This window comes from Thermobia domestica, chromosome 10 (assembly GCF_964235325.1).
Source record: "Thermobia domestica chromosome 10, izTheDome1.hap1.1, whole genome shotgun sequence".
In the NCBI taxonomy this organism is placed as follows: Eukaryota; Metazoa; Arthropoda; class Insecta; order Zygentoma; family Lepismatidae; genus Thermobia; species Thermobia domestica.
The window spans coordinates 96,197,506-96,210,864 of NC_137463.1; the positions used below are offsets into that span (position 1 = coordinate 96,197,506).

The following is a 13,359-nucleotide window of genomic DNA, read 5'->3' on the forward strand; positions in this document are numbered from 1 at the left end:
AGTTCTTCTGTAACAAGCGATGGCCTGCCACTCCAATTTTCATCATGCACGCTGATTCTTTCTTGATTAAACATAATGCACCATTTCCTCAGTGATGACTCGTTCATTGCACTATCGCCATAAACATTCTTTATTTGCCTATAAATTTCAACAGGCTTAACTTTTTTGCGCCTTCAGAAAACGAATGACACTCCGTACTTCACATTTGGCGGGATTTTCGATTGGCGCCGCCATTTTGAATCGCTGTAAAAACAAGTAGCGTGACCGCACAGCATTGAGACTCGGCTCACACTGAGATAAAGGAAGGAGCTACTGCCACGCATGCGATCGCAGTGGTAGGGGGTCGGAGCCGCGCCCAATACGCAATCGTTCCTTACTTTCTGAACGACCCTCGTATATTTGGATAAAAATTCACTGAGACGGCCCTAATTACCCTAGAATAATAATTCGACCGTCGTTCTCTTCAGAATGGAACTGCCTTTCAGACGGTATGACTCACGTGGTCCTATCATGTATGTAAGGCGGGAAAATGATGAAAAACGGGATTTTTTGGGTAAAAAATCCCTATTTTTACCTTTTTGTCCCTCTGGTTTCCCCCTGTTTTAGCACTGGACATCGGAACAAAAAATCTGGTAAATACTACTCCGTGGACTGAATGCTTGTGCAAAATTTCAGTCTTCTACGTTCAAAAATAAGTCCGCCAAAAAATATATACACCGACAATGCCCCATATTACCCTATATAGAAGTATATTTTTTAAAAATTCCCTGAGACATCCCTAATTACCCTAGGATAATAATTCAACCGTCGTTCTCTTCAGAATGGAACTGCCTTTCAGACGGTATGACTCACGTGGTCCTATCATGTATGTAAGGCGGGAAAATGACGAAAAACGGGATTTTTGGGGTAAAAATCCCTATTTTTACCCCTTCGCCCCTCTGGTTCCCCCCCTGTTTTAGCACTGACATCGGAACAAAAAATCTGGTACATACTACTCCGTGGACTGAATATTTGTGCAAAATTTCAATCTTCTACGTAGAAAAATAAGCCCGCCAAAAAATATTGAACATACACTTAGAAAATGAGAAAATAAATTTTTGACTTATGACGTCATCACCTCCTATGTCTGGACGCAAGACGGTCTGAAACCATACGTAATGTCTTCTGCAAGACCTCTGAACTTGGAAAAAAAAGAACCCGGACGAAAAAGCTCAAATAGAAGAGAAATAACGCAATGTACCATGAAAAGTGCATATGGTACAAATTGTACCATAGGATCCCGAAGGGATTAAACGTATATAGTGCCTTATATAATAATAACCTACAGTATAATTCTCAAATAAATAACTTATCTGACATTCCCATTTCAGTTGCTAAGAAGCTATTGTAAATAATATCTATGCTTAAAAACTCCACGCCCTCCCCCAATTCCGAGATGAATAAAAAGGGTTTCTTCTAAATTCGTTATTGACGTAAGGCAAAGAAATACCTGTAAAGACGGGCACGTATCCATTGGGAGGAAATGTCGAATAATGGAATTGCAGTGCTGAAATTTCATTTGCTGCAGTTAATACCACCTCCACCCCAAAATCTGAAGACATACCTGATTTATTTATTTATTTAATTTTACTGGGAAACGACTTCTCGCCTGAGTGCTGAAAGAGGACATTTTCTTCACAGAAAATTGAATAAAATGTAAAAGTCTTTGATTTAGAATATTGATAGAGATGAACAAGAGGTGAGACTCAAATATTTTTGCGAAACAAGAGACGAGACTTTGGTATTTCTCATATCCCGTCTCGCGTCCATCCCTATTTATAAACTGTTTGGTGTTTCCAATTTCAAACTCTGGTTTTGCAGTGATTTTTGTGCACTGACGGAATAATTTCACATGCGTCACAGCAATATTTTCCCTTAAACTGAGAACTTAACAGCAAAGGTGCGACCTCCTCGCTATGTGCGCCCTTCATCATCGCGACCTCGATTTCGATCGCAAGGTATCTTCGGCATGCATTTACTGTAAGTCAGTTATTTTGTAGTTTATGTTCACAACAAAACCCTTATACAGTTCTTTCTGCAATACCATTAAAATTATTTGTTTTTATGAAGATTTTTTCACTTTAATATGTATGAATGTGGTGTTTTCTTTTAGTAACGTGGTGATCAGTAGCGTACCCAGGAATTTATTTCGGGGGGGGGTTCAAACTAAATATGAAGCTATTTTATATTAAAATTGCTAAAATTGCCCCTAAAATTAGGCTAAATTTTTAAAAAGTCGAAATTTCGGGGGGGGTCCGGACCCCCGTGTCCCCCCCCTTCCGTACGTCCCTGGTGGTGATAATATCATTGCCTCTTGCGATCATTGTGCATCATATAAGTTATTTTAAAGTATACACTTAATGGTACGATTACATATGTTGAGGATATTCATTACAGTAACTTATCCTTAACCTTGGACCCGGGTTTGAACCCGTTTCTCTTGCGTTTAAATCAGACGTTTTAAGGCAGCCCCAACTTGTCCTTATAGTACCGATATGTTTTATTTTATCACACCACAGCCCTTTATGACAGTGTTCAGAAAATCTTTTAACTAAAAGGAAATCAATGAAAAAATATCGAGACTCCCCTGAAAACGCATAACAAGTCCTGCCATTGATATGCACCCACATAAGTTTTGGAAAGTCGGCACCGTTGGTACGATAACCTCAACAACGAAATGCTTTCTTCGCCTGCTAATAACGTTATTTTTAATAAGTACCGTAAATGTGAGAGTAACGTTTGAAATTATGCCTATGACAATAACGTTACTAAATTGGTTTCGTTTTTCGTTACGATACAGGAAGTGTAACAAATAACGAATATATTTGATGCAATTAAATACAATGATATTAAGTTAAACAGTTATGTCTTTAACATTATAATTTTGTTGCAACTTATTACGTTATCATACTTTAACGTTACTGCAGCATAACTCAACGTTAGTAACGAAATGCTCTCTTCGCCTGCCAATAACGTTAGTTGTAATAAGTACCGTGATTGTGAGAGTAACATTTGAAATGATACCCATAGCAATAACGTTACTGAATTGGTTTCGTTATTTGTTACGATATACGAACGGTAACAAATAACGAATATATTTACTGCAATTAAATGCAATGATATTAAGTTAAACAGTTATGTCTTTAACGTTATCATTTTAATGAAACCTATTACGTTACCATACATTAATTTGATTACAGCAGTAACCCAACCTTAATAACGAAATGCTCTCTCCTCCTGCCAATAACGTTATTTTTAATAAGTACCGTAATTGTGAGAGTAACATTTGAAATAATACTCGTGGCAATAACGTTACTGAATTGGTTTCGTTATTTGTTAGGATATAGGAACGGTAACAAATAACGAATACATTTACTGCAATTAAATGCAATGATATTAAGTTAAACAGTTATGTCTTTAACGTTATCATTTTTATGAGACCTATTACGGTACCATATATTAACTTTGTTACAGTACTAACCCAATCTTAATAACGAAATGCTCTCTTCGCCTGGCAATAACGTTATTTTTAATAAGTACCGTAATTGTGTCGGTAACAGCTAAAACGGTATTTAACGCAGTAACGTTATTCATTTAGTCTTAGTTTTTGTTATCATATAGGTATGGTAACAAATAACGAATTAAAAATAACGCACATTATGTTAAGTTAGCAAGCCCTGCATAATACCTAACATACAGGCCGTGGCCGCTTCCTTCCTTCTCCACGTCCCATAATAGTGTGTTCGCCGTGGGATGGCATTCCTCACACGTGACGTGTTTAAGGGCGTAGATACGGATGATGCTCATAAATATATATAAATAAATAATTGTTCCACAGAGCAGCCACATACATTTACTGATGAACACGAGCACACGAACATATAGAATAAGTGTACAGCTGGTATGATGAAAGACTGGGTAGAATAGTGATTGCCGTACCAAAATAGTGCGTCGGTTACTTAGATTCCATTGCCTGCCGCCCAATCTTTCTTTTTAACTTCGAATTTCATTAATTTTACGAAAAGTTCTTTCTTATTTGTGTGGTGGGATCATGTTTTGTGTTGCTGCAGGTAAATAATATGAAGATGTGGAAGAACACCACCGTCGAAGTTCCGAAGGCGATTTCTCATACTAAATGATAGGAGTCAGTTTCAATAAACATTACATAAAATATGCCTTCTTTCCTAATTATTTGCTGCCGAAATTTCCAAAAATCTGTTTTTGGAGTGCCCTAGTGTAAATAGAATGGGACATATTTCAAGCTGTTCGAGAAGTTACACAAAAAGTAGTTCAATTTCTGTCTAAATATCTTTTGTGTTAAAAAAAAAAGTCTGAATTTATATCTATCTAATAGTATTTTCAAAATAATTTTGTTATTTAAGTGTAATCAGATATGTAAAATGGACCTAGTGGCAAGTTATGTTTTGACGCCTGTTATAGTTCTTAAAGTTCTTAACATGTTCTCTTGTTCCTTTTTCACGACCACCTTGAGCGTTGTAATACAAAATTTTGTGGTAATTTACTATATTACATATATCTGTTTCAATTTCACGTGGAACCGTGTCCATTGTCAACAAACAGTAAGCGTCATTAAGACACACAGTATGCTACTATGTGCCATTTCCCAGTGCAGGATATCGCGAAGCCATTTCCAAGTACAATGTGTGTAGAAAACGTGTCCTGTGTTCGAATAGCCAGAACTACTTCATTGTAACTGTGAGAAAGATATTAACAGTCCTAGTCTTTTGTAACATAGGTTAATATAAGCAGCGGTTTGAACATGACAAGCTGAATTAGAATATGTCATTTTCTTTTTCATTCTAGTGCTTCAAGCAACATAATTCTGAAGATAAAGATAAACAGTTGACAAGATCATTGTGTGCGGTGGAATTAGTGGCCAGTATGTATGCATCTGTGAACACAGAAACCTGTTGGCGAAGGAACCAGATGATGACAAACCTCGGTCAAAGTAAGCTGGATTTACCAAATGATGTTTGTAAAAATCTAAATATGTTAGATATGAATGTGTTGTATGTTGTTTATACGTACTTCTGTTCTTCTTTGTAGTTGAGTTTCTTAATGAACTTTTACATAAGGGTTTAGAAGTATTTGTCATAAGTTTTGTTGGTCATCTATCTCAAAATAGAACAGTAATATGCAGGGAATTAAGATTGGCCAACGTTAGTACTTTAATGAGCATAATGTGAATAACTCACTGAGCTATTTATTGAAATATATTGCATCACCCTTTACAATCTTTAAAATATATGAAGCTGCAATGTATATTATTTTTGTTCATGAAGTTAACGCTCATTCATATTGAAGTGCCGTTTTATAATGTAATGCAACAGTTCCCAGTTTTTGAATTTGAAGTCCCTCTTCGTATAAGGAGAAGTATTTTTTTAGAAAGAATAAAAAATAGAACTGTTTCTAAGAGTTATTTTAGCATTTACTTAAATTATCTAGAACGTAAACTAGTTCATATTAGAATAAGATGTTACGTACCGATAATACTTCAGCTTTAACAAGGTGTGCGGAAAAATAACATGACGGACCGTCTTTTAAGAAGCACTGATATAGTAAACTATAGATAATAATCCAAGTAAGAATTTGTATCTTGATTTTTGTCAATATTATGTTTATTTTTGTTATAGTTAAATGTTAGTCATTACGTAAATTCGTCATTTATATTTTTCTGTTTTTCTCTTCCAATTCTTATATTAAATATCGGTCCAATTCTTAAATATCTCTGATTTCTTGCGAGGAAGGAGCCAGAGCTATTTATAACTACTGCATAAGTGCTTTTTAGTAAATTGATTGGGGAAATAGAAATAAAAATTCGTTATGCAGTATGTTCAGTAACCTCCGCAGCAAAATTTTTGTACTCTAAAACGAATTGTCAGTGGTAGAGCGATTACGTCTTGTTGCGTGGGGTGTCTGGTTCAATCCCCAGGCAAGTAAGTTTGTGGTGAACAACATCGTATCCGTGGGTTTTTTCGAGGTACTCCCGTTTCCTCCCACCTTATCATTCCAACAGTTTTTTCATTATCATTCACTTGCTTTAATCATCGAGTCCCTTAGCCTAAAGAACATAATCGTAGGACGTTAAACTGAAAGGTTTCATTTCTGAAACTAATCGTGCTACTCGTATGGTCCCGGCTGTCTTTCCTGTATGTTCTTTCATCAGTAGCTTCAGAATGAAATACAATATTAATAAAACTAATAGATATAGAGGAACGTTCTGTTGAGTTCGTCCTTACTACCTGGAACGACACGAATCATCACCTCAGCTACCAGTAATAGTTGTGATAGTTGTTGAGACTCATACTCTGGGCGGGAGTAAACCTATGACTGACCCAGCTTCATAACTATATTTGACTGAAGAATTCGTAATTCAGAATGAAGGTCAGCAAAAATCAGGTTTGTCAGAGTGTCTACTAGTCTGGAAAACATGGAAAACCCGGAAAAGTCAGGGAATTTTATAATTTCTGGAAAGGTCATGGAATTTTCTGTATATTCTGAATTTTTTTGTAAAGTTAGGTTTATTTCATTACATTACCTGCACAGTGTTTGGAAAACAACTTTTCGCTATAGCAGAAGTCATCATACAGTGAAGGACTTCTGAAAGCTGTTGGCAACCCTTGCGTCTAGAGCTTGTAGTTTTTGATCTCCATGTTTAAAAGTGATCCTCATGCCCAGGATGTAGCTAGGCTATTGCAACCGGTGACCTCCAATAAAGTTCTAAATAACACTTGTTCTAATCTTGTTGATTTTAATGTAGCGACAAATGAGAGCCTAATTATGTATGGTTAACTCTAATCCATAATATAATGCGTACCTACATTAGTTAGATTTAAAACTCGTATGCAATTTTCAGTGCAGTTTGGCGTTCCTCGTGTCTTTGTGATTGTTATTATTATTATTATTATTATTATTATTATTATTATTTTACAGATAGTTTCTGTGAATATTTTTGGTATGCTTGAAACTTTTTAATAAGGTCATTTTTTCTAGCAAGTGCTCATATTTTTATAGAAAACGTGAATAGAGTAGACAGAGCTCAGCGATTATTAGCACACTTGAAGAAGTTTGTCGATTCAGTTTCAGGTAGTAATCGAGAACCATCTTGTAACAGCTTTAAAATTGTTTGATGATGTCTGAAATATTCTTTGCTTGGAGCTAGATTAGCTTTCTTCCAAACCGTTGCTGCAGACATTCAACCTTTTCTTGCAAAATTTCAGTCACTCACCAACGCTTTTTTTTTTTTTTTTTTTTTTTAAATGGTGAAATACTTAAACTTCTGAAGTCCCTTGTGATTAAAGCAGCAAGTTCTGAAGACCTGATAAAAGTTTGCCTAGAAGATGGTAGTAAGTGTTCGGTTTAGGAAGTTGATGTCGGATTTGCAACACATATAGCGTTAAAATCAGAGAAGTTATCTAAATTGGATATCCTTCGTTGTCGGAGGGATTGTTTGCATATTTTAACAGGTTTTTGTAAGAAGATCCTGTGTAAATTGCCATTGAAATACTTACGTGCTTCATGCCTCTCTCCACATTCAGTTTTAAACAAGAGGCTTGGGGAGGAATAAGTAACTGTAGCATTAAAAGTGCTTGTAGAGAATCATAATTTGTCTGGCCCTGCTGCTGATGAAGTAAAACGACTCTACAGTGAAATTTGTACTCAAGATTCAGTTATCACAAGAGTGAAGAATTTCGACGTGGCCAATGATAGCTTAGACCACTTGTAGTTCTTCATTCTTGACAACACTAACACCAGCAACAACTTTTCAGCGTTCGTTAAGAAAATTCTAGTGTCACCAAACAGAAACGCTTCCGTTGAACGCAGTTTTTCGTTGAAGAAGGAATTTCTTGTTAATGATCTACACGAAGAATCTTTAGTTTCGTAGAGAATAGTGGAATAGTACATGACGCTGTCACGTTCCACGGAATTGTTCAGGCAATGCCAATCTCAAAACAAGTAATTCATGCAGCAGGAAATGCAAATGCCAGTTGGAAAGAGACTCTCAGAAGGAAACAGACAACTGACATGAGGCGGAGGAAAATAGTTCGAAAGAAAGAAAGAAAAAACAGCTCCAGAGTTGGAAGAATTGAAGAAAAAGAAGGAAAAAAAAGTCCTTGAAGGCAGAAAAAAAAAAAACGAAGTTGATGAGCACATGATAAATCTTGATCATAATTGGAAATCTCATGTAGATTTTAGTGTTCTAGATTATAAAAATATTCTGCATTTAGTATTCCACATAGAAATACTAAATATAGAATACTTTTATAATCTAGAATACTAAAATCCACAATGTTTGTCAGTATTTGTATCTCACAACGACATTCTTCTTAGTATCCATATATCTGTGTGTATGTATTAGCCCTACTTCATGTCCTGGAATAATAAAAAATTAACAGAAGTACATCACTTTAATAGCCCAGTTTGTGTAACTGAGTGTACCTCACAAGTACATGGTATGAAATGTAAAATCTATACGTATTTTTTTGTATTATATATATATATGTTTTGTTATTCACACTTTTTGTTTTTGAATATATATATATATATATATATATATATATATATATATATATATATATATATATATATATATATATATATATATATATATATATATTTGTTGTATTGAAACAAGGAGCGGAGAGGAATAGCTATAAGGAGAGAATTGTATTTAACAATATTGTTCTTGGCAGGAATAAATAGGTACTTATTTGACCGTTGTTCATATTTTTATAGCAGCTATCGCAACTAAGAGAACAGATATTATAAAATTACAAGTGTTTAGAGAATAGCGGTTACTTAACTTCACTAAAATATAATTCCGGCGGGAGCTCATGTGGTTCGGATCTACGTTAATCAGTAGGTCCACGTCTCATATAGCCTCGCTGCTAAACGGGACATTAAACTCAACTGAACTAAAATATAATCTGGAAAATTTTCTGTTTTGGTCTGGAAAACCTGGAAAAATCAGATAATTTTATTTGCCTGAAATAGTAGACACCCTGTTTGTGCTATTAACTGTATATATTAAATTTAATGTGTTCTATGTTTTTATCACTCTTACTGTTAATTGCAGCTTTTTCAAATATATTTATTTTAATAGCGAGATGGTGTGATCCTTTGGGCGATAACAATATATGGATGACTTCGTTCCCAAGAAGCAAGGAAAACACGACTGGAGCACAACAGGAACAGAATGAGTATGTTTGTATAAAATTTAGAGTTAATTACATATTTAGTTATGACGATAGTAAATAATGTTCTTCTCAAAACAACAAGATGGTTTAAATAAGTATTTTGGTGACAAAATACATTTGTATCAGATAATTTTTTAAAAATTATTTATTTACATAATAGCAAAGTCCAGATAGAGTTGAAAGACATATTTTTATTAGAAATATTAAGTCCACAACAGTGGGAAAAATATTTGGAAGGTACACGACTAGCCTATATATATATATATATATATATATATATATATATATATATATATATATATTGAAACCACCCAGTGTTCGCCTTGTGAGACAGAAGGTCCCGATCAGGACGGTGGGTGTTATGATTTCGAGCCCGAAACGTTCCGACTGCGAAGCACGAACACGAACTACATTTATATTTTTCGTGAGTCTCATTCCAACGTCGCACTTTGTTGAAATGAATCCTTTTTGACGAATATTGCTTCTTCTGTTAAGGCTTATAGCCAGTAATTCGATGTCTAAATATATTATTTATGTAAAATATTATAATCATGAGAAGTTAATAACATGTCAACTTCAGTATGTCAAGTTGGAGAACTAAACAAGAAATATTTTGTTAACATGGTGTTTATTCATTTTGTAGCGGTTCGTAAGCGCAAAGGAAAGTCATGTATGGCGAAAAGAATTTAACACATATTTCAGAATTTTTATTTCTTCCATGATTTGTAATATGTAGAAAAAAAGTGAGTTTTGGATTTTTGTACGTGTGCAGATGATTTTTGCAGTATCATTCAGCGGTTCTGAAAAAGACCATTGATTGAGGAGTTCTCTTGTAGTTTAAGATTTTTAGCCTCCTTGCCTTAAACAGTGGTTTTCTGATTAAAATAAATAATAATAATGTTTCTGAACTGGCAATGGCTATATTGTTTAAATTACTGTGGCATTAAGAACTTTAAAAAAATGTCATTATTCATTTGTTCCGATAAATCCGAAAAGATAGTTTCTTGATGGGGATGAATTTCGTTCACAAACGTGAACAGTTTGCCTGTACATTGAGTATGTGATACACAAGGTGTTGTATCCCGCAGGTATTCAATAGACTTAACAGAAAACATGTTTACTTGATAATATTGAAAATATTCTTACATTTTATTGAACAGATCTTCGTTTCAAAACTATAATCTCAAAAACTTTGTAAGCTACAGTCATTTAGTGCTAAAGAGAAACGCGGTGTAAATATTTCGATGTTACTGTGTAGTGTCATAAGATGATACATTGTAGTCACACAATTATAGGGCATTATGTTTTTCTGAATCCTAAAGTAAGGATCATAGCTGATATCCCAGTTCAGTTTTTACAGACGAATTCATTGTATGTGAGTTATTTCGTACCTGGCTTCCTTGGTTCATTATTTACTTCATGGCATGATTTTCATCTTGTTCCCATGAAGATATAGTGTAGAGACATGAGACGTTGTACTGAGCTAAAGTTTTATTCATCCCATTCTCAGAGAAATCTATTATGGGTGAGTGACAAGAAGTCTTTCGAACTAGATGAAAAAAACAAGTTTGTAAGCTTTCTACATTTGCTGCTTGCTTATGATTCCGTTTGTTCCATTGTACATTGCTATCAAGATTAGTTTGTTATATATGAAAGGCACTGAATTTGTTGCTTATTATCTAACAGGTTAATCCGGCTTTGATAGTTCAGAAACACTTCTAAATGGTACTGGGGAAGACACAAGCAAATTTTCTCGTACGCAAAAGCTCTACTCAACTCTAAGGTTGTAGTTTCTTTCTGTTGTATGAAATAATTTAAATTATTATTTTTAGTTGATAGCATTATAGCGTAATAATGCAGTGAAATAGAATAAATATACACTAGAAATATGTGACCTACAACATTTTACACAAGAAAATTATTTTAATTTTGAATGTACTTTAAAAATAATAATAAAGAATTCTTTATCTCCTTTCAGTTCCGTGATCGTCGTTACAACTAGATTGGATACTACTACGATGTTTGATGTAATATTTCCCGGAGCTGACTCCCCTGTCACAGGAGTGATTACCTTATTAGCGGCAGCGAATCTTCTATCTAAAATGATTTCCCCTGAGGAAAAACATGGACGAAATGTGTTATTCTTGATCTTAAATGGGGAATCTTATGATTACATTGGATCAAGTCGTGTTGTTTATGATATGCAGAGAGGAGAGTTTCCAGTGAGAAGTGACAGTAATGCATCACAATACATTCCTCCATTGAACTTAAGCCATATAAAGTTAATGATCGAGTTGAATCAGGTGTCATTTTTGAATAATCAACAACTTGTGTTTCATGTACCGAAGTCTCACAAAAACGAAGTTCTATCTCGTCATAAGGTAAAGTATTTGAGTTATACTGTACACATTATTTTCGTAATAATATTTATGTGAGTAAGTATCTCTTAAAGAATCTGAAAGTTCATTCGTTCAGCAAAATATTCAAGAAATCGATGTCATCTAAAGAAATTGGTCAGAATTTAAATGAGTCGTATAAAAATCTAAATATCTATGTGGAACACAACGAACTGTTACACTGATAAATAAGGTTGTTGGAATTTTCCCGATCCCCTCCCTCTCCCTAAAACCCACAATACCCCTTTCCCCAAGAAAAGCGCCTCCAAAAATATACTTCAAAATTTGGATTGAAATGATAATCTTAATGTGATCATAATTAGTTTCTTCAATCGTGTTTCAGAGTGTACGCCTAGTTTCAGAATTTGTTTTAAATATGAATTTATCAAAAGGAGATCTTCAGCTAGAACAGAATATGTGGGAAAAAATATGTTTGGAAATGATGCACAAGGCATTTAGTTCGAATTCGATCAAACTCTTTGTAACGATGTTCAACTGTAATCTGGGGCAAAAAGCAATGCAACTACCATCCTTTGTTTTTATAGTACATACCCGCGCATTAGTGCAAATAAATAATAAGGATTTTTCAACACTATGTTTGGATAATTACACACATACGAATGGAAAAAGAACTGCACTAAAAATGAAACTAAATCTTCTCTTATGATAATTACAAATACGCAAATCAGACTCTAAATTTTTAATACCACAGTTGGAATCAAACCTACAAATGCTTCACTTAAAAAGGAAATTACTAAAGATCTACCTCTATTTTCTCAAACTATGCCTGGATAATTACGCACACAAAAACGAGAATATTTGCATTGAAAAGGAGATCGGGAAACTCCTGAATTCATTTTGAGTATTTGATGGAATATGTGACGTATAGTACAATTATCGCAGGTTACAAAGATCCATTGATCCTAAAACATACTGTAAGAAAGCAAATTGGCAACTGAAAATGAGATACAGAAAAAAAAAATCCAACATTTCAGTTCTTCCAAAAAATAGACTTATTTATTTTATGATCTAGTAATCCTTCTGGATTCGTGCATTTTTTGAGGAAAGTGTTGACTTTCAGTTAAGTAGCTAGCTTCAATACTATTTATCGGAGTATCATGGCTGATAGATCATTCTTTTCAGAATGAAACAGGCTTTCAAATATCATCCATATGTGTGGATGACATATAAGAAGGGAAATTTGGGATAAAACAGAAACTTTCCTCCAAATAATCCCTTTGAAATTTGGTGGTCTTCTGAAGCGGCCTCGACTACAGGTACCCTAACATAATCTGCTTTGAAAAATATTACCAAATTTCATATATAAATAGGGGGCCGCAGTGGCTCAGTGGCAGAGCGTTCACCTCTGGTGCTTGGGGTCCCGGGTTCGATCCCAGTCCCCGCCAAGTGAACTTTGTGGTGGACAAACACCGTGTGCGTGGGTTTTCTCGGGGTTCTCCCGTTTCCTCCCACTTCCTTCATTCCACCATTTCATTCATTACTCATAATCACCGTCTCCTTTAGCCTAACCGTCATAATCGTGGGACGTAAAACTCAAATATTTCATTTTTTCATATATAAATGCATAAAACGTAAGATATACAAAATAAGCTTCCAACAGCAGTATTGTTTATCCAAGTACCATCGTTAATACGTCATTCTCTTCAAAATGAAACGAGCTTTCAAGTGGCATCATGCTCGTCTGT

General features: G+C 34.6%; 1 protein-coding gene across 3 annotated transcripts in view; it reads left to right on the forward strand.

Moving 5' to 3' along the window:
- The window catches only part of Nct (Nicastrin), a 133,322-nt gene that overhangs the window by 52,840 nt on the left and 67,123 nt on the right, over nt 1–13,359 (forward strand). For all 3 annotated transcript variants that reach the window (XM_081728290.1, XM_081728291.1, XM_081728292.1), the window contains exons 6-8: nt 4,864–5,008; nt 9,164–9,260; nt 11,236–11,638. In XM_081728290.1, coding sequence (XP_081584416.1) covers nt 4,864–5,008; nt 9,164–9,260; nt 11,236–11,638 — 645 coding nt within the window. The remainder of the gene's footprint in view (nt 1–4,863; nt 5,009–9,163; nt 9,261–11,235; nt 11,639–13,359) is intronic.